Source organism: Pithys albifrons, chromosome Z, assembly GCF_047495875.1.
Source record: "Pithys albifrons albifrons isolate INPA30051 chromosome Z, PitAlb_v1, whole genome shotgun sequence".
NCBI classification, from domain to species: Eukaryota; Metazoa; Chordata; class Aves; order Passeriformes; family Thamnophilidae; genus Pithys; species Pithys albifrons.
The window spans coordinates 16,359,712-16,381,363 of NC_092497.1; the positions used below are offsets into that span (position 1 = coordinate 16,359,712).

The following is a 21,652-nucleotide window of genomic DNA, read 5'->3' on the forward strand; positions in this document are numbered from 1 at the left end:
CAATATAGCGTTTTTCCAGTTTAAATCCCAATGGATGGTGCTAACATAAAGAAATGTAATGCAAAATAACAACTGAACTCTTCACAAGAAATTAACAACGTATATGCAACAAATGAAATAACAAATGTTTTTGAATATTACTCAGTCAGTACTATGTGTTATGCATTAGTTGAAGTGATACTTTTTTCTTTTTTTTATATACTTGTTCGAAGTTTATTGTGTTGACCATTTTCCCATGAAAATAGCAGATCCCCTAGAGAGAAGTTTGTTAGGCTGATTTAAAGTCAACACATTAAAAACAAGTACTATTACAGCTAAATTTAATCTTTAATGGTAGAGAGGAAGACATGAATTCAAACAAGTTTTTAAATTCCTTTTATATATATGTATACATATATTTGTATACATATATATACATATATATATATACTTTTTACATTCGTTACATAGGGCAAAGCTGTCTAAAGTATTTTTCTGATAGTAGACTGCCGGGGTACATTAGGAAACAGGCTAAAACAGTTCGGGGGATGGTGCTCGGTTTGTTCCAAGTCTGTTGCTCGCAGTCACCAGGGATCATAAGTTTGAGGCGAACCGCGGCTTGTCTCCCTCGGGCTCTGTGCTTAAGACTGTGGAAGAATCCCTTTGCAGGGGTGCAGCGGGCGGCGCGGCGCCGCGGTTCGGGGGGATGGCTCCCGAGGACATCTGTCGGAAGAGCGAGACGCGCTGCGGGACGGAGGCGCGGCCGGCCGGGGGAACGCTGGGGCCCGGCGCGGGATGCGGCAGCGAGGCCAGCGACTCCCCCACGGTGGGGTGAGGCCTGGCGACCAGCGTGGAGATCTCGTGGGGCAGCGAGGGCTGCGAGGCGGAGAGCGGCCGCACCTCCCGCGTCAGGTTGGTGTTGTGGAGGGCCTGGGTGCTCTTGTGGACCTCGTTCTTCTGCGCCGCCCCCGGGGGCTGCTGCGGCGCCTGCGGCGGCGGCGGCTGCTGCTGCATCAGAGAGAGCTGCGAAGCGGTGGGCGAGGCGTACTGGAAAGTTCGACCGGCTAGCGGGCTCTGGACCGGCGGGCTGCAAACGGCTGTGGTGTAGGAGCAGGGCGAGAGAATGACGGCAGCCTGCGGCGGCGTCTGCGTGCTGGGCGAGGGCGAGTGCAGGTTGCCGTGGGACAGGCTGCTGGTGCTGTACACGGGCGGCGACTGCGTCCGGCCCCGCGACGACGAGGCCGCCGTGCTGGAGTTGAGGGCGGGCATCTGCTGCAGACTCACCGGCGCGATGGTCTGCACCATCTCCCTGTCGTGCTTCACGATCTGCTTCAAGATCTCGTTCTCCTGGTTGTTGAAGACCCCGGTGTTGAGGTCCTTCTGAAACTTCTGCAGGAGGATCGAGTTCTTTTTCCCTTCACAGAGAGGCAGAGAGTTAGTGAGGGGGGCGCGCAGCGGCAGGGCCGCGCTCCGGCTTTGTGTGTGGGGGCTGAGGGCTGTGCCAGAGCCCAGCAGGCACCACTGCTCGGTCTCTGTCCCTGTCCCGGTCCCTGTCCCGCTGCCGGTCCCAGCCCCACCGTGGGCAGGCGGCTGTGCCACCCGGGCAGGGCCACAGTGGCTCTCACTGGCCACAGCTCCCCACGGCCGCCCCCTCCCCACACCAGCAGGGAGGGCTCCGTGGCAACACAGCCCTCCAGCACCTGAGCGTTCTGTTCCCCTCCACTTGCAGTTTACTGCTATTACTACAATTACATGTAAGAATGGTAATTTACTGAACAACTGTGAAAAACCCACCGTGCTCTGCATCTACAACATCTTTCCTCATGGCAAAACTGAGTGTCCACAGAACTGGTACGTAATTTGTAAGTACACCTGCCATCTAGCACATTCCTGGGAAGTAATAACTGGACATTAGTAATCTGTGCCCACCAGTTGGCAAGAAATCATCCTTTTAATTGTGAACTCATGGGTAATGTGACAATCTGTTTGCACAATAGAGGCTGCTGTGCGTTGCATCCTGATGTCTGCTTGATGGCTCCCAGTGTCTGCAAGATGTGGACACTATTCTGGCTGAGTCAGATGCACAGAGACACAATGGCACTCAACTGCTCTTTTTTTTTTAAATAAAACACTGCACTTCAGATGGGATTGCTACTCCAGGAGTCGACTGGACATTACTGCTAATATTATTCTTCAAGCATGTATTACTTAGAACTAGACTACATTTCCAATGAGTCTTGAGAGACAAATTTTAAGAGTTTAATTCACTGAATGCTCACAGTCTGCAGAATACTAAAAGTTCTATTAAAACGAGAAACATGTATAGCTGTAATTCAATTCTTTTAGTACATTAAATAAAAGATGCTTTTTTCCAAATCACATCTTCAGTTTAGAACAGGCAGCACAACGCTTTTTTTTGCAATTCTTTCTGATTTAATTTTGAAGAAACTACAAGCATAACACTGTTTAGAAAGACTGATATGGAGAAGTCTTTATGGTGGAGTTTTCTTGTGAAGTTCTGAGGTTTTTACATAGCTGCGTTTTAAAACCATTGTCATAACAATGATCAAAGTGCAATTCTCCTGACCAAAGACCATACAATTTGCCTAGTGTGTCCTGGCAGAGAGGTCCAAAAATAGTGGGATGTACAGCTTCACAGCCCCTGTTTTGATAATCCACCATACTCTCCTGCCTTTTGCTTGTTTATTGTTCTGCTTTTCTGATAGTAAGAGTTCTGAGCAATGCCAGTGTGCAGCCATCAAGGCTAGCAGTGCCCATGTTGTGAGGAAAATGAGCCCTACTGCAAAGGATTAATTCCACAAACAAGGGTTTTGTGAGTGCTGCGAGGCTTCAGCTCTCCTAGCATTATAGATGTCATCTGTAAGCAATTTATTTAGGAAAATGTCATCTGCTCATGAAGCTGCATAAATCCTGTCAAGTGCTGATGGCGGCAAAAGAAATCTACAGGATTAATAAATAATACAAATGATAATTAAGTATGAAAAATAATCCTCAGAAGAGTATGAGAGCATTCTAAAACTTGGTGGGTTTTATTATTTTAAAATGAGATTGCAAAATTTCTTGTTGTCATACATGTTATTTATAGATCAACAATACACTTACTGCAGTATAACAAAATTTGGAGAGGGGTTTTCATTTTTAAGAGGGGCATTTTTTCATGCAACTCAAGGAAATGAAAATACAGAAAGTTTTCATAATTAATCATATGGAAAAAAAGAAAATAAATACCTATCCTGTCCAGTCTATCAATTGCCACTGTTTCAAAGGCCCTTCTCATCATGGGGTACTCTTCCAAGACCTCATTGAAGTTGTCCACCGAGAGGGAATACAGGCGACAGTACGTGTCTGCTCTTACACTGGCAGTCCGACGGCCCTTGGTCAAAAGGCAAATCTCTGTTTGGAGAGAAAAATTCAACATACACCGAAAACAAAGTTAGTGAACCATGTGAAACTTAAAAGGTAGAAATTGATTCAGTGCTAACAAGTAACAATTCAGTACTCAGATGTAATTTTTCTATTGCTGTTTGCACAAGGTTGCAGGAGCAATTCTGAAGATGTTTGATTCCATTTTTGGTACTCTGAAAAATTAACTCATGTCCTTTAAGAGCCCTGTCTATAGGTTTTCTCAGTCTGAACTCTGATTTATCAAGCCTTTTTAACACAATGCTTCAAGTTACAAGAAATGATCCATCAGTTGTCAAACACAGCTTCCCGACTTTGATTAACCCAAGTGCTGAATTAGTCCAAGTGATTCTGTTGATTTTCTTTTAAATATACAGCTGCCATAGAGCACCAATTCCTTTAATCGTTTGCTAGATTTACTAAACTAATGCAATACATGATACAATGATTTGAATACAAGAGCTGTTGTAAGAAAAAGTACTTCAAGCATGGAAGTGCCTTCTGTTTCTTTGAGGTTTATGTCCTAGGTATTTTGGGAGAGCAAACTTATGACTTTAGACTTTTTCTCTCATTATGCTAAAAAATGGAATCCATATGGTTAGTCTAATTACCTTTCCCTCCAAGTGGCTACAATAGAAAATGATTATTCTGGAACAGCGGAAACCAAAGCTATATGCAGAAAGAGCCCCAAACTTGCAACTGCTGGTTCTAAACCCCACAGTAACAGGCTGACAGCATAAATGCAAAAGTCAATGTCTGAGGCTTGTAGCAGCAAAACAGGGGGTAGAATATTATTTCTGTATTTAGATTAAAATACAGAAAATTAAGTCATTTGCAAAAAGAAGTGTTTGAGTCGATCCCATTTTTCAGTTGGGGAATAAGAAGGTACTTAGAAATATCAAGAATTCTTGAGCTCAAATAGGGTGAGAGTTTCCTTACCCAGTTCCAGCGGTGAAGAGCTGTGAGTTCATACTTGTTCATATTTAAATACAAAGATAGGAAACTGTCTCCTAACTTGCTTTTGTGTCCATCACATGCTCAATCAAATTATCATGCTCAAGTATGGAAAAGCAAATATTCTTCCCCAACAAGAATAAATAATTCTTCAGACTTTACTTCAGATTTACAAAGTGCCAACATATAGTGGGTTTTTTTGTTTGTTTTGCTTTGATTTTTTTGAGCATGTGTTTAAGAAATACATTTTTATTAATCTGGTATGTAAAGAACCTTGATTTTTTTTGCCTCATACCTCTTGAGAAATTTCCACATACCACCTAACCCTGAAGACTTAGGGAGTAAGGTGCTTAACCTACAGTGGATAAATCGAAGTAAATTAACATGGTACCAGTACTAGCAGAGAATGTACTTAAATCCCAACAGCTATGGGGGGAATTTATAGAGATTACTTGGTCTTGTATGAGTTCTTGACCTAAAGTTCCTCACAAAACTTGATGCCTATGAAATAATGACAACTTACTGTAAAGAGCCAGCCAGGTATAAGAGAGGTCAGTCCTTCCCTTTTCTAACTCCTAATTCACCCTGACCTCCTCTTCTTAGACTGAACATTTTAGTTACAAGAGTGAGAAGAACATTGTGCCCAAAGGGGCAATTAAATGCAGTGAATGACTGCTGCATTTCCTAAGATATTCTTCAGATCTCACAAAGAATAAAGTTTTACAATACACAGTTGAATTTAGAGTAACTATCTGGAAAATCTGTGTGACTAATGATCACCTTTTGATTTTCAGTTTAAAATCAAAATTGCTGCAAACAATATTTAAGACGGATACTGCTACTCAACAGATAAAAGTACTTTGTTTTAGAAAGAATAAAATGCCCCAAACAAAATAAATGTTATCTCTGGATCCAAATAATTCTGAAGAGTGCAGAAAAAAATTGAGAAAGTACAATTTTCATTGTTAATAATCTTGACCACTGTACTTTAGATTGATTAAATGAGAAGGATGGGAAGAAGCCGTAAGAGACAATGTTAGATTTCATCAGAGGACAATGGGACCATAGAATTAATAGATATTAGTGCAACAAATACAATTGGTGTTTTTCCCTTCTTTCATCTTCTGTAATTCTTGTCAAGTCACTGAAAACTCTAATCTGCAGACTGTCAACTCACAACTTCTGGTTGAAGAATATCTATTTGGAAGGCTCTTAAAAACTGTAGTGGAGTCTACAAGTTCATGACAAATGTCCCAAGTTCCTAGAAACTGATCAGGGACTGCTACTGTTGAGCCTGCCTGCTCTGGAACCAAGGAAACTTTGTGTTCTCAACTCCAGTTGAATGGTCTCATTCAAAAGATGAATTACAGCTTCTCACAAAAAAAATACCATGTGATGAATACCCATGTACTGCATTTCCAGAAATGTTTCTCACTGATTAGAGGTGTATTATAGTCACTGATACATCATTTATATTGCTTTGTTGCACTTACCAATAGGATAGTTTGGCCACATAACTAATATGTTTGTTGATTGTATGTGTTCATGTATTATCTATTTGTTTTGAACAGACTCTCAAGCGTGATAAGACATAATAGATGAAATCTCTTTTACTTGGACCAGAGAGAAAGAACACAGAATATTGAAATATGTTCCAATCAAACACTTATGTTCATTTTAATAAACCAAAGTGTTTGTTTTTCATGAAAAGAACAAAGTAATGAAAATATCCGTGATATGCTTAGGGAGAGTCTTAGTGCACGTGATGTCCTCAACAATTATGCTCTCCTTGACATTCAATTGATTTAAATAGACTATGAAATACAAACACTAATAACAGAACTGTGTAATGAAACACAAAGGGCACAGACTATTTTCAAACACCTTGGACAAACAAGGTTCTCCATTAGCATAAAAATAAAGAGTTGGTAGCATATTACTAATATTCCCATCTGCATTTGGAATGGTGCCTTGCCTTCATGCTGACACTTGCAAGGTGTCAAATACTTCTGCCTTACCTTTCCAAATAAAAGAATATCTTTAATTCCAATTAATGATTATATATTACACTACAATGAACCTGTAATGCAATTCTTAATGCAAGTTTCACTTTAATTATGTAATCTCTTGGACAGCTGTTCCCTAGAACATTCTGAAACAAATGTCAACCACTGCCCTAGTGAAAAGTGACTATTTGAAAGCATTAAATGATGCTTAAACCATTAATTTCTTCTTACAGTCCATATTTAATACATATTTAATTAATTAATCTGTGAAAATCATAATTTGTGTTTTGCTAGGGGTAGGTCTTTCCTGCAAAACAACACAGCTCTCAAAAGAATATGAAAAAGGCTGAAATACAATGTATTTTCTGCTTCAATACAGTGAATAAAAAGTGCAATGATAAAAGTTTAAAGCTATGCTTATTCTGAAAGTTAAAATAATCAAACCAGATCACCAATATATCAGTTGCACACATACACGAGGCATGGTTTAATGGTGACTTGTCAGTGCTGGGTTAATGGCTACTCTCAGTGACATTAAATGTCTTTTCAATCTGTGATTCTACGATTCTATGGCAGTATTTCAGCAAGGGCATCAGGTTCAGTTTTTGGAATGCCATGAATTTCTAAAGAAGCTTGCCCATATCTGTATCTCATAAAATGGGGGATTCGAAGTTTGTATTTTATTATTGCATTGATTTGACAGAACACTCTGGATCGGAAATTCTACTTTCCTCTAAGACAGCAGTAAGGAAGACTTGACCTCAGGAAAATCTGATTGTGTTAAAGTGAATGAACACAATGCACAGGATGAATTTTAAAGAATTAGGATTAGTAGGCTTTTTGTAAGTGCCACAATTCTGGTTCCAGTTGAGACCCAGGTGCATTTTTCTTGTAGACTGTATTGATATGCCACTGTAGGTGATAATTTTTCCTTTCATTCTGTTGCTATGTGATTCCTAAACACTTTTTCCTTCAATAACTGCTGGGGCTGTGGAAAAGATTAATCACTAGCACCATGTATGATGTTGCATGGCTTCCTTAAGTCTTTACTGGATGGGTATAAATCGACTGGTCACCCTAGCAATAATTTCTTGTTTCAACTTTACACAGACCTAGGAAATACCCTTTTTTTAGTCTGAGAAGCAGTGTGGTTAATCTGAGTGTGTATATCTGTGCTGTCACCATCAGTTCATTTTACATATAAATTATGTTCCACATGTAATTAATCAACTTCATATATCACATTAACACTTGACTAGAGATTAAAATCTTAAAAAAAATCAAGTATCAATATAAAGTTGCCTTGCAGACAAAATGTATCCATCAACAGATAAACTATGTTGATAAAGGAAAGACTTATTAGTCCAGTAGTTAGCTAAGGACATTCAAGGACACCAAACCAGTCCTGTCTCCATGGAATATATTTCTTAGTTTAGGATGGAACATAGTATGTGTAGAAAAATAATCCAATGAATTATTTTATGCACAGCTTTGTCTTTCAAGGACACAAATACCAGAACTAAAAAGTGTACATGTACTTTACTAGGTGCAGAAATAATTTTGGCAGCAATGAATAAATTAATTCAATAGTAATTTAGCTATATAGTGTTCTCCTTATTAAAAGCAAGTGAAAATAATTAGCAGTTTCTATGCATTTCTGTCCCTTTCCAAAGTCATAACAGGTTTCCCATCATCTGTCAGATTTAACATTACACGATCTAATGAGGTGTCCTTCCAGCTGAGGGCAGCTGACTACTGGCTCAGTTCCTCAGCAGGAAACTTGTTTCATCTTGTAGTAGGCATGTATGTTGCTGTGCAAATGGTCAAGCAGTTATTCAGACCATCTGGTTACTTTCAGCAGCAGAAGAAAGATGGAAAATTAAAGCAATTCAAAGGCTCAGGTCAGTCAGAATAGCAGACTTGGAAATGTTTTCTGGGAACAGGGCACTGGGCTGGAATATTGTTTATAGAGAGCAGTAAGTTACTAAACTATCACATACAAGACTTAAATATACAAATGCTCTTTCCGTCCACATATCTTCTAAGTCTTCCAAGTAAGCTTCGCAGAACTACCAGGTTTAGGTTATTCTTGTTTGCTAACATAACTTCATAACAACAACTACTTGGCATGGTACAAGGACCTATAGTTCTTTATTTCCTTCAAGCTATTGAAGTTGTCCACTGTGCAGAAACTCGTTAATTGGCACTTTCTTGGTGTGCCAGGCACAGGAAGGGACCTTCAGCACATGGCACTCTGCTCCTAGCTTTACAATACATAACACAAGTCTTTTTTTTTCTTTAGGAAACAACTATATAAAATTCAAGCAATTAAATAAAATCAGTAAGCTTCTAGGCATCCCATTCTTTCAGAAATGTAGTGATTGCCCACTTCCATGTTACCTTAAGCATCTCTAATATGGGAAACAGGAGAAGCTGTTTCAAAAGATAACACACTACTTTAATGTACACTTCTGCATTTCTGTTTCCTCTTTATTAAACTCTGGAAAACATTAAATGCATTTATATTTTTCCTAAAATTTTAATACATTATTTTTATCTTTCAATACATTCTTACTAGTACACAGAACTGTAGACTTGGGGATATGCTGCTGTTATAATTACTAAAATAACTATCACCAGGTCTTACAATTGGTCAGAATGTAGTTTATGTCAATTAAATATGTTTCAGTAAACTGTGTTCTAAAAAACTCAGTCCTACATATTAAAGGAACCTTAAAATACAGTCACTGCTCAAAAAGAACATATCTGCAGCAAAGGAGAGAACTTAAGGAGAAAGAAAAATGGAGATAATTCCTGCCTTTTACAGCCAGATTTGTAATCTGAACTGTCCCAAAGAAAGCTATGCAAAAATTGCACCTTTTGCCAACAATATATGAAATTGCAGACAAGACAGTTTGAGTTGTCAGATATTGCCTGCATGACCTCTTCATTTAAAAAGTGACAGCAGTAATTGTAAAGTTGCTTTCAGATGTCTGGGTTCATGGAGTGGTGTTTGATAAAGGAGGCCTGGATGCATGACTGAGTGGTTACTGTTTTGAAGCAGCAATGAAAATGCCCAATTAGAATTTAAACCAACTTCTCTAAGATCTCCGTTTCAGTCTCTTGTCCCTTTTTGAACTATTTGCCTAGACCTAATTTAAACATATCGGTTTGTAATTTGCGATAGTTTTTGCCCTTATTAGTCACCCTGATAAAAAAAAATAACCCTCAAACAAACAAACCGAAACAAAAAAGTCAAAGTGCTAAACAAACAAAACCCCCCATAGGTTAGTTTTTTGAAGTCATTTCTGTCCCTGAAGAGCCTGAGACGTGAGCTCTCAGCGTGTTCATTGTTTAATTTATATTTTATTTAACATAAAAATAGGAGAGAGCAAAAATTTCCTTGGGGAAAAAATATTCATCTGAAAAGAAGTGCCTACCTTCCACTGACCACAAATTTGATAGCATTTATGTAGAAATACTTATTTAAAAAAATACATTTATTTATGGATTGCCAACAAGCCTAAGATTATGTTCCTTTCTTTAGCTAGCTCCAAATGTGTCTTTTATGACATTTACCTTGGAGAAACCTGTTTCTTGAAACAACTTTTGCTTTTAATCAGTCTTTTTCCTTGAATAAGTCTTAATACAATACTTTATAGCAGTTCTGAAAAAAGCGGTGTGATAATACGCAACTAAAGTGGAGGTTTTCAGACAGTCAGAGCAGTCCTGTTAATATTTTCATGTGAAATTCATTAAAAAGACTTGGCAGAGCCTTTAAAATACTATGTACTGTTATATAAATAAATGTTGATGTGGAAAAAGAAATTTTGAGCATGTAAGACTTTTCAAGGCATATTTGGCGGCAATAGGTCAATACTTTTTAGCAATTTTCTAATTTTTTTTTGTATATTTTAACAAGACTCATATGTAACTGTTTTTAAGTCCTATTCCATGTAAATTTAATGCTGATACACTATTAAATATAGTTCAATGTAATATGCTTAATATATATTGACAGTATAGTTGAATTCTTTTCAGAAAGGCTGTTCATCATAATTACTTTTACATCAAGAAAACTGGACAAATATACATGGTGAGAACACAAGTGCCTTTACAAAAAGTGGCAATCTGCCTCATCAGAGACATTTTATTTTCCATCTTGACCTGTCTGTTTTTTTCTGGGTGAAGGTACTGAAAAATAGCTGTGTTTGCTCTAGTTTTCGTGACTAGAGCAAACAAAAGCCAGTAATAGAATCACAGAATGAATTAGGTTGGAAAAGACCTCTGAGATCATCAAGTCCAACGTTTAACCAAACACTACCATGTCAACTAGACCATGGAAAAGAGTGTCATGTGCTGTCTTACTATCATTTCTTATATCCTGCCTATTTTTTAGTGTTAACTCAAATTCTTCTGTGAAAGCTCTGTTTGACAGAACTGAAGCTTAGGGTAATTTTATAAAATAGAAATGCAAGTGCATATTTATCTTCAGTGCTATTTATAACTGACCATCCATATATTTTTATTCTACTTTAATGACATGTTCTTTCTACCAAGAGACTCTAAGATAGTCTAATTATTGTTTTGTAAAAGCTTATAATTTGATTAATATTAATTTTATTTTCTTTAAAAATATAATAATTAAGCTTAGATTCTACGATGATGTGCCTAAGTACAGATTTAGTTTTCATAATGGCTGTGTCAAAGGCCAAAAGTGATTTTGTGTAATTCACTTCCTTTACTTTTGTTCAAATGGATGCTTATTCCCTACTGAAAAAAAGATACTTAGTTTCTTACGTAGTCAGTGGTATGCTCTTGTCATCTTGAGTTTGGCAAACAATAACAGTTACAAATTAAACTATTCAACTTGAGTTTAAGTGGACTATAAAAATACTGCACTTCTTTTTTCCCATTAAGTAATTAAAAAATTATCAGAGACTGTCAGTTGTGAATTAAATATTTAGATCAAATATTTAATTAAACTCAAATATTTAGCTAAAATTCTCGTGTGAATTTGAAGGTACTTGCAAAATCTTCTTCTGGCTTAATTAGTGTTGGCCACCTTAGATTTTCCAAGCTAAGCTATGAGGTGTTTCACTTGTATCTAGTTATTTTAGGTAGAATTTAAAAATGTATATTGTTCATGTATTCGCAGAATTAGAATTCTAATTTAGTTATGTTTTTTAGATTGCAAGACTTATTACTTGTGTTATTATTATGAATACTGTTACATTTATATTTACATTTGCTAACTAATAAAATTCCTAAACCCAAACCCACTTCTACCATAAGAGAGAAGGTTATTTTCATTCAATCTTACTAAAAAACCTCTTGGACTTTTAAAGAGAAAATTGTGTTTGAATAGGAAGAATTCCTTCTGAGTGAATAGTATTTTCCATACAAAACTGGTGTCAAAAAAACAACACAATGGAGAAGAAGAAAATGCAGTATCATTAAGCAAAATAAAATGGAAGTCTAGTCTGTGCCAAAAAGAGATTTAATTTTAGGCCCTCTTGCAGACAATACTTCTAGAAAAATGTCCTATACTGTTCAGCTGAAAAGAGTTTTACAAATGAGTTGGTATGGGCATCTGGAGATCCTGCTCGCTTAAAGCATTTAATTATGTCCTTGCCGTTAAGAATATGAATAACTACACCTCAGGGAGGCTACTTATTATTTGCATTATAGCATGACTATTGAGAGACTTTATCCACCACTACCTTGAATAAGGAGTAGCCATATGCAGTATTTTTTCCAAATGTAAAATTATATATATCATATTGTCCATATGTAAAGCACTTCAACAGAATCTTTTCCATTTATAATCAGTATTATAATGCAAATCTTGTAAAGTATTCTGTCAAAAGGAAGCACTTAGAGTGTACCCAGGAAAAAATAAGTGGCAAAATATAATCTAAAGTGACTCAACATTTCCCATGGTATTATTTTCCACTGCACTGGTCTAAAATATACTGACAGTTCCTGTTCTGAAAGGGGGAAAAGCTCCATAAATAATAGGGAGGTCAAAGACGTTCTGTCTAATTGGCCTTCTACAAGCTGAAGTAAATGCAAGATACAGTTTATTAGAATTTCAAGTGCAGAAGGGTAAATGTTAAAACTGCATTAAATAATTTAAGCAAAATAAAACATTTAAAATTGGAAACATTCCATGAACTATATGTTATAAAAAATAAACTGAAAAAGAAAAGATGGTATAATATGTCTCTGGGACATTGACTGGGAAGATGGCAATGAGAATCCGGTTTCTATATAAATTTGCTAGATGAATGATGACATGAAGCACAGTTAGTGATATCTGCCTCTGAGTAAGTAAAATAAAACATGTATTTGTTTCTTATTACAGTGCAAGAGACAGGACAATACATTTTCATATGCACACATGGTAACTCTCATACATACATCATAAAAAGAGTTTTTAAAAAAGCATATGCACTTCATGTTCAACATACCAGCAGGTTGACAGAAAAAATATTTTTAATATGAATTTTAGTCTAAAAATTGATTTATCTGCTGACTCCAAATACCACGATACTGTTGGGATTTTTCAATGGGGGAAAAAACTAATGGAGAGGAAGGTCTCCAATGGATGCATCACAAATTGGGCAGCATGAATTACTGCACACTTACCTACTGGAATTAGGAAAATCTCAACTACTAGTGCAATGAAACCTCCCCAGGGCCCTCAGACCTAATTAATATATACCTACAATTCCTACTCACTCAGGCTGAATTTCCCTAGCAATATCAGCATTCCTTCAGCTCTAACACAATATCTGTTAAAAACAGGAGAAAAGGAGTTAAATTTCATGGAACATACATCTTGACTACTGAATGAAGGAAAGCCTGTGTAAACACAGGTGTGAAAACAGATGGAGAAAGGACACGATAGCAGGGAGACAAGTTTTGTCTTGTGTCCTTTGTGATTGAGAAGAATTTTACCAGTGACTACAGCAAAAGCGGGATACCACCACAGTGAACAATCAGTCCTCTGTCCACCAGCAAGAACGCAAATGAAATAATAGCAGAGTCCTGAACCTGTTCCCAGAAAGCCCCCTTTGAGTAAGCTGTGCTGAGCCTAACTGGTTGGGTAGTGCTGGATTTATTCCTTTCTCTTTCCCCGTGTTGGCATCTCAGTCCCACTGTTAAGACACCAGCTCAGCATGAGGAAGCTCAGCACGTGTTTACCTGAATCAGGACTGCAGGCCTACACTGTTTCCTCCAGTTCCACTGGGCTGTAAGTCAGAGGAGGGGAACAGGATCTGGTTAAACCACTCCCACTCATCAAAGTTCTCTGCACTAACTTTGGGACAGCTATGACTTTCATGCTCGCAGGGATAAGTATCTCAAGTGAGTTATCAAATGGGAAAAAGCTGCTTTTCTCATTTGTTCCCCAAGCCGAAAACTGCTGTCTGTAGTGCAGTGCATGGGAACAGCAAGAGACTGCATCTGGAGAGAGGGATATGCACAGAAGTGGAGGGTCATAAGGCACTGGGGAGTAAAAGGCCTTTCCAGAAGGGAAGGAGGAATTGCAGGGCCAGATCTTACTGTGATAACTGAAGGGAGCCTTAAGAGCCACAGGAAGGAAATAGTTGGAAAGTATTTATTTTATTAAAGCAAACTTTTAGTTTATCACACTCCTGCATATTTGTTGTGATTAATCATGAGAAACTTTGGATCATCAACTTATATATAATATTATTATGGATGGAGTGGTTCTGAAATAATTTACCACAGCAAAAATCAGCAGTGAGGCAGTTTCTATCAATATGTTGGTATAAGGTAAATTAAATTAATATTAGGCTTATTAGATACATTAATAACTCCGCTATGTAAAGCCTCAGTAAATGAACTAATCTTTATAAGCAAAAGACTCATATTCTTGTGTTTCATCTCAGAAGACATCAAAATCTTTGCATTTTACCAATTTTCTAGTGAAGAATTAATTCCTCTTGTCACAAGAAGAATCACCTGTGAGGGGAGGATTCAGTAGGACTGAAACCTGGCAATGTCTTCCCTACAACTTACTACTGGGATTATATCATAAATGAGTCTGAACTACCAAGGTATTGAAGAGAAACACAAATGCACACTGAGACAGGGAGAAAAAATGGGAGGAGCTCTCATTATCCTCTGCTGTGTACTTAATGAAGCTTTTGCGTTTTCAGTATTGTAAACAGTAGATACTCAGGACCATGTCTAAGATGACAAAAAAAGTTAAAAAACTTAGCCGTCGTAACATCCTCAAAATACAATTGCTTATATTTTTGACCTGCCTCCTGATTCTTACTCTCCATTCCAGGAATGCTGAATTCAAGTGTTGAATTAAGCTTGCAACTCAATATAGCTTGCAAACACATGTGCAGCCAGGTTTTCCTACTCGCTCTTCCAAAGGGATAGGTGTAAGCACCTTCCCACTCTTTTCCATCTTCTGAAGGTTGTTCAGACATGTGCTTGCCCCTTGCACTTTCCTCCCTTTCCCATCAATCTCATGCCCACGATGTTCCCCTGTTTGTCAGCTCCTCCATCTCTTATTTCCTTGCACCACTCAGAGCCTGACTCCTATTCACAGAGTCCCTCCCTGCTGACATTCATCTCACTCCCCCCGCTCTTTCCTATGTTTTTGTGCTATGTATTAACATAGTCCAGACCATCCTATTCATTCTCTACTGACCTTCACATTACTCTCTCTACAGAGGCAGCTAGAAGGAGAATGTCATAATTTCTAGGATGAGGAATTGGTTGGACGGATACATCCAGAGAGTAGTGGTCAGTGGTTTAGAACTAGGATGAGGAATTGGTTGGGCAGATACATCCAGAGAGTAGTGGTCAGTGGTTCAGAGTCCTGATGGATATCAGCGACAAGTGGTGTCTGTCAGGGGTCCATATTAGGACTAGTGTTGTTTAGTATCTCCATTAATGACATAGATGAAGGGATTGACTGCACCCTCAGCAAGTTTCCAGATGATACAATGCTGAGTGGTGTTGTTGACACACCTGAAAGACAGGATGTCATTCAGAGGGACCTGGAAAAGCTCAAGAAGTGGGTCCATTAGAATCTCATAAGGTTTAACAAGACCAAGTGCAAGGTGCTTCAGCTGGTTCAGGGCAAACCCCAGTATTGACACAGGCTGGGGGATGAATAGACTGACACAGCCCTGCTGAGAAGGACTTGGAGGTGCTGGTGGATGAGAGGCTGGACATGATCCAGCAATGTGCGCTTGCAGCCCAGAAAGGCAATCTTATCTTGGGCTGCATCAAAAGCAGCAAGGCCAGCAGGTTGAGGAGGTGATTCTTCCCCTCAACTCTGCTCTGGTGAGATCCCACCACGAGTGCAGTGTCCAGCTCTGGGGTGCATCCTCAGCATAGGAAGGACATGGAGCTGTTGAAGCAAGTGCAGGGGAGGACCACCAAGATGATTAGAGAGCTGGAACATCTCTCCTATGAGGAGAGGCTGACAGAATTGGCTTTGTTCCACCTGGAGAAGAGAAGGATCAAGGGTGACATAATTGAAGTCTTCTAGTACCTGAAGGGAAAAATTCTTTTACTGTGAGGGTAGTGAGGCACTTGGAGTAGGTTGCCTGGAAAAGTTGTGGATACTCCATCCCTGGACATGTTCAAGGTTGAGTTGAATGGGACTGTGAGCAATCTGGTGTAGTGAAAGTTGTCCCTGACCATGGCAAGGAGGAGCAGAAATAGATGATCTGAAAGGACCCTTTCAACCCAAGCTATTCTATGATTTCATTGAAAGGTACGTTCATATGAAAACTCTGTCATTGGGAGAAGTTTCTCTTGTATTCATAAAGAGAAAAGATGCAAAGCTATGCAATGCTGAAAGTGGCAGCAATCCCATTCCTAATAATGGGAAACTAGGAGACATTTTAGAAAACAGAGGGGGAAAATGAAGGAAGACATAAAAAAATCCATACACATTTCAGAAAAATTATATATGCTCCAATTAAAAATAATCCCATAAAAGCAGCTATAAAGTATTAAAATTTTGTCATTCTCCAGTGGTAACTGTGGCTTACATAATTTCTCTGATGTAGAAATTACTACATAACTGTGAAATATAGTGAAAATTAGTTCCATGTATTCTTCCTTGTCTAATTCCTGTCCCTTTTATAAAAAGTCACATAAGCATATCATATGGGGACAGAGATCAGTAGGTAAGGAAGTAAAATGTTACTGTTTTCTACAAATGTCAGTAAAAGACAAATGGAAATGGATTGATCAGAATCTTTATTTAACAGTCCTTCCACTGATCCATGCCTATTCAGAACATAGTTTATAGCATTCTCTTTAAAATATTTTCTCTGTGATCACCACTGAAGTATGAAGAAACTTAGACAACTTTGAATCAGACTTTTTCTGGATGTATTTTTGTTATCTAATAATTGGGGGAATATCGCTTTTTGATATGTTGGCTCAGATGGGATGGAATGGAGACTGGTCAGCATTTCTCTGAAATCCCATCAAAGTGAGAGTTGGGGTGAGTGTAGAGGAAATATGGCCTAGGAAAAAGAATAGTTCCAGAAATTTTTTTCAAATTCCTGCTAGCACTTGGAGTAGATAGGTAGGATGATAATGTCCTTCAACTAGCGTCTGAAAAAAACACCTTTTTGGGATGAAAATTAGCATCCTACACACTGCTGGGTAAGTAATGCTCCTGCACACGAAATTCAAGAAGATGAGATTTATGAACAGACACGAAGGTTAAGGGATAGAATGATCTTCCCACAGGAATACCAATGAAAAAAACCCAACAAGATCTCTGTGGTTACAGTCTTGTACTTAACTCTTTCCCTACCAAAAGGAGAAACCAGTGAGGAAAGAAGCAGACAGTAATCAAGCCCAGATCTGTGGAGGGCTCTCTCTAAAGTCACCATTCTGCATGTTCTTCAAAAATCAACAGAAAACGTACAGCACAGATGTAGTCTGATTATTCCACTCGTGGTTATCCAGGAATGTTCTTTTTGAGAAGAAGAATTACCAACCAATTGTCATGTTTATCTTGTTTCCTATGAGACCGGGTCCACAGGGAAGCCTGTTTTTTAACTAAAACCAAAGATGAGCCAAGAGAATTTAAATGTTCAGCAGCATCTCAGTCTACAAACCTCCAAATATTTCCTCTATTTTTTTACTGCAGCTTTTGGTTTGCCAGGCTTTTTCTCTCCCAATAGTCTTTATTCAAATACTAATGACATTGCTTTGGTTCTTAAATCTTGGCTTTCACACTAATCTCCAGCTGTCCCCCAACTTAAGGGTTGTTTTTTACTGCTAAGATTTCTTTACCTAAGTTTTTTACTGAAACAGTATTATTAAAATCCAAACATATTGCATATTAAAAGTTTGATAAATGTTTTTCAAATGCAAGACAGGATGCTGGTGAAACCTTTCATGTGTTCTGGATGCTAGCCTGCCGCTCCAGGGACTCTGAAATATCCCCAGAGCCTAGGCCTCCAAGTAACTCAACTCTGGGGCATACCTGACATTCAGAAGTTAGCATCTCTGAGCAGGAACAAGGAAATTTGAAATCATAAAACATTTAATAATTGAAAAAGACTGTTTAGGCATAGCATATCCCTCTTACCTATGTGCTCTTTACTTGCTTCTGGTGGTAAGAGTATTGATACTGATTTATTATGTCAGACCTAGGAGCTATACAGATAAATTTTTAGAAGTTGCATTGTCTTAACAGCACCTCAGCCTCATTTTTTCTTGTCTCTGTTAGGCAAAAAAAGGGGTTATTGGTTTTAGGATTTGAATGCAGGATTGCTCTTCTCCCATGCAGTGTTTCCTGTATCTGCTATGGTCAGGAAGCTTTACTCAGGGTCTGATACACATTTCAGGGAGAGTGTGTTCCAGAGAGATGAGAATGTTAGAATTATATTTTACTTCCTGCTTTTCATGATCCAAACCTTTTTAATTCACAGACATATTATAAGCAGCTTGTTTCCTCTCTTTTCAGTCACAGAATTACAGAATCATAGAATGGTTTGGGATGGAAAGGACCTTAAATAGCATTTAGCCTTGGGCTGGGATGCAATTCACTACATCAGGCTGCTCAGGGCCCAATCCAACCTGGCTTGAACACTTCCACAACGTCTATGAGTCAAAGAGGTCTTTGTTCTCCAGAGTCTGAAATACACTTCTGGAAATCAGCAACACTATGATGTTTTGTTATAACAGATCTGAACTACACCATCTTAGGGCACTTCCTTCCTCTGGTTCTCTCTCCCTGTGTACTTGCTCATCCTTTCATCTCCTCACCTCTCTAGGCTACAGCAGCAGCTATTACCTTCCATTTGCTCCAGCATCTGTCAGGCTTTGGATACATTTGCACCCATTTTTGCAACACCTGTCCCATCCCAGCTGCAGTTTAGATGAGCAAAAGTGCTTTGGTATGCAGTGTAGTAAGTTCTTGTGGTGTTTCAATAGTGCAAGTAGCTTATTTTTTTTCTGCAGTCCTGTTAAGAAGGGTGGTGGATGAACAGGATGAGCTAAATAGTTGTTTGCACTGCAACAACAGTCTGACAGTTATGTAAAATACTTTCATGTGCAATCTCCTCTGATCCTCTGCTGGTTCAGAGAAGTATTATGGCCAGATTCAGCATGCAGGCTCTTGCAAACTCATTTTTATAAACTAGGCCACTGCAAAGCATAGAGGAGACCAAGACCAAGGTTGCTCTCTTTACTTATTCTTAGAATTTACCTTTTCTTTCTGCTTAATCTCCTGTCTTCAGAATCTACACTTTAATCCTGAGGGATAAGCACAAGACTTCTTTACCAAAGTGCTTCTACAAGTACTGGTGATACAAATCACCTTGCAGGGGCTACTGCAGAGTGACAAGGTCTGCTGGCCAGATCAGTAGGAGTTGCTTTAGGGTATTATTCTAAAATGGGATTAGTTAAGTAAATCTATAGCCCAATTCAAACACCAAGCCCAATTCACTTTTCTAAGCTTCCCCACTCTGTATACCAGCTAAATGGCACTGATTAGTCTTTCAATTGAACATTTTCGGAAAGGCTTTCAGCTCCTTTCTGGGATAATTAATGGAATTCAACAGAAAACTGATAAAATGACCACCCTCATGGGCAGCAGTGGTAACACAAATGTTCAACCAGATTCTGAAAACCAGCCCTGATGCTGCTTACAGAAGTAGACACCTATTCTATCACACAATTTACAGTCACAAGGAAAAAATTTTTATATCGATCAATTACTAGGTGTAAAAAAAGAACTGTTTTCATCCAAATGTAAATATTCAGATGCCTTCATCTAAACAAGAGACTGTTTTTTTTATCAGGATTACCAGATTAATTTAATTAGGATTAAAATCCATGCTTTGTTTTTATTAATATATATGTGTTAGAGAGCTACCTAGTCAGTTAGACAGTCCAATTTCTCGTAGTACCTACCAGAAAAATAAACTTTGTTGTGTGCTAAAATTCAGTGAAAAAGCACTAATAACATCCTGAAATATTAGTGAATTACAAAAACATCCCATATAAATAGTGCTCTCTTATCCACTGCCTTATTTTTCAAACCTTAACATGAATTTTACCTTTAGATTTATGATCAGAAAAACTGTATACTTTTTCAAAGATTAATCCTGTCAATTTTACCTTTAAAAAGCTGTAAAATTACTCTGTAAATCATGAGATTTTTATTTAAATACTGACTGTTAAATAATAGTGCTCCTAACTCAAAATAACTTCAAAATTCTAGAAGGTCATTCTGCATCTTTTGTAGCTGTCCTCTCAACAGTAAGCAGACACTGAATATCTTATTCAGAATTATTTTGCTTTCTCTTCAATGTAGTTTGAATTATCTACACAAAATACACTTAGTAGACTTATTCTCAAGTCTCTTTTTGTCTGTTACTGGAACGTGTTTTGTTCTAGTGCGTTCACTCCAGTGTTATCATTCATTTTTTCCTACTCACCTCCAAAATAAGAGCCATCTGTCAGCTTCAGCTCCTTGTTGGATTTGGTGATGACTCCAGCAACACCGTGTTGAATGAAATACATCTTTTTACCGACAGCCCCTTCTCGGATAATATAGTCTCCAGGTTGGAACACCTCAAATCGCAGTTTGCTTAGCATGGCAGTCACAAAATTTGGGTCTGCATTAGCAAAAAGAGGCATTGTAGCAACCAGCTTCCGACAGTTGAAGTTGACAATTTCCTAAATGGGAAGAAAACATTATAATAATGGTCAGTAAGTATATACAATATGATGGACATTGAAAAAAAAGACTTTCTGCTTTTTTCACAAAGAATTTCTTTATGCTCATATTGGACTTTTCTATGTCTATTTCTGTGTCTGTTTTATAAAATGCTTTCATCTGTTTCCAGTGAAGTGATTGAAACAAAAGTGCAACCTGACTTGTATTTCTGAAGTTAAAGGTTGTCTTCTTCTGGTGACTTTTTACATGTTATTTATTATTCCCATTGGAATTGAAGGGGGAAAATATGACAGAAGGATAAAAATTAAATAGTAATTACACTGCCTGACAACAAGATCAGCTGTTGCAAATACTATATTAAGTGAAGAAGTTATGTAAGCCCTGTATTTTCAAATTATACACCAGTAGCAACTTTCTGATCTGAACTAATCCAGTGGTAATATAAATGTACATTACAGTTAGTTAGTTAGTTGAAATCAACAGGAAAATTTTCTCCCAAGTTTTTAATTTCTTTTATAAACACAGAGGCATACATTTCTGCCCTTCAAAGAAATGGTTGTATAGCAGACTCCTACATGTAGAAAGCACTACTATTTCCCTAAGGTCTCAGGGATTTCTTCCACCAAGAGCATTTATATTTACAGTGCCAATTATGAGCAAATCTAAATGAAAATATTAGTACCAAAAAGCCATGTGTTCTTGCTTTAAATAAAAAAAAAACCAAACCAACAAACAAAAAACCAACAAAAAACCCAAAATCAAACCATGAAAAATTTCTGAAATTATAGATGTAACAGTGTATTGAAGAGCTGAGACTAATCTTTATTACACTTGGAGAGGGGCTCAGGCAAGCGACATCTACTGAGGTAGTAAACCCAACATGACAGCAAGAGCAAGTATAATCATCTGTATATAAATGCACACAAAACAAATAAAAGTAAAAACAGCAGTCACCTAACTGCTTTGTAAAACTAAATATTATTTTATTGTCAGTAGAATACCCCTAGCACTTCTTATGCTAAGCCAAGCCTTTGAGATTGATATAAAGGAGACATCCCACCTACCAGTGCTCTCATGC

General features: G+C 38.0%; 1 protein-coding gene across 1 annotated transcript in view; it reads right to left on the reverse strand.

Moving 5' to 3' along the window:
• Positions 1-488: 488 nt before the first annotated feature.
• The window catches only part of HCN1 (hyperpolarization activated cyclic nucleotide gated potassium channel 1), a 195,480-nt gene continuing 174,316 nt past the window's right edge, over positions 489-21,652 (reverse strand). The window contains exons 6-8 of the mRNA XM_071581368.1: positions 20,333-20,573; positions 3,229-3,393; positions 489-1,394 (exon numbers count right to left, since the gene is read on the reverse strand). Coding sequence (XP_071437469.1) covers positions 574-1,394; positions 3,229-3,393; positions 20,333-20,573 — 1,227 coding nt within the window. The 3' untranslated portion in view covers positions 489-573. The remainder of the gene's footprint in view (positions 1,395-3,228; positions 3,394-20,332; positions 20,574-21,652) is intronic.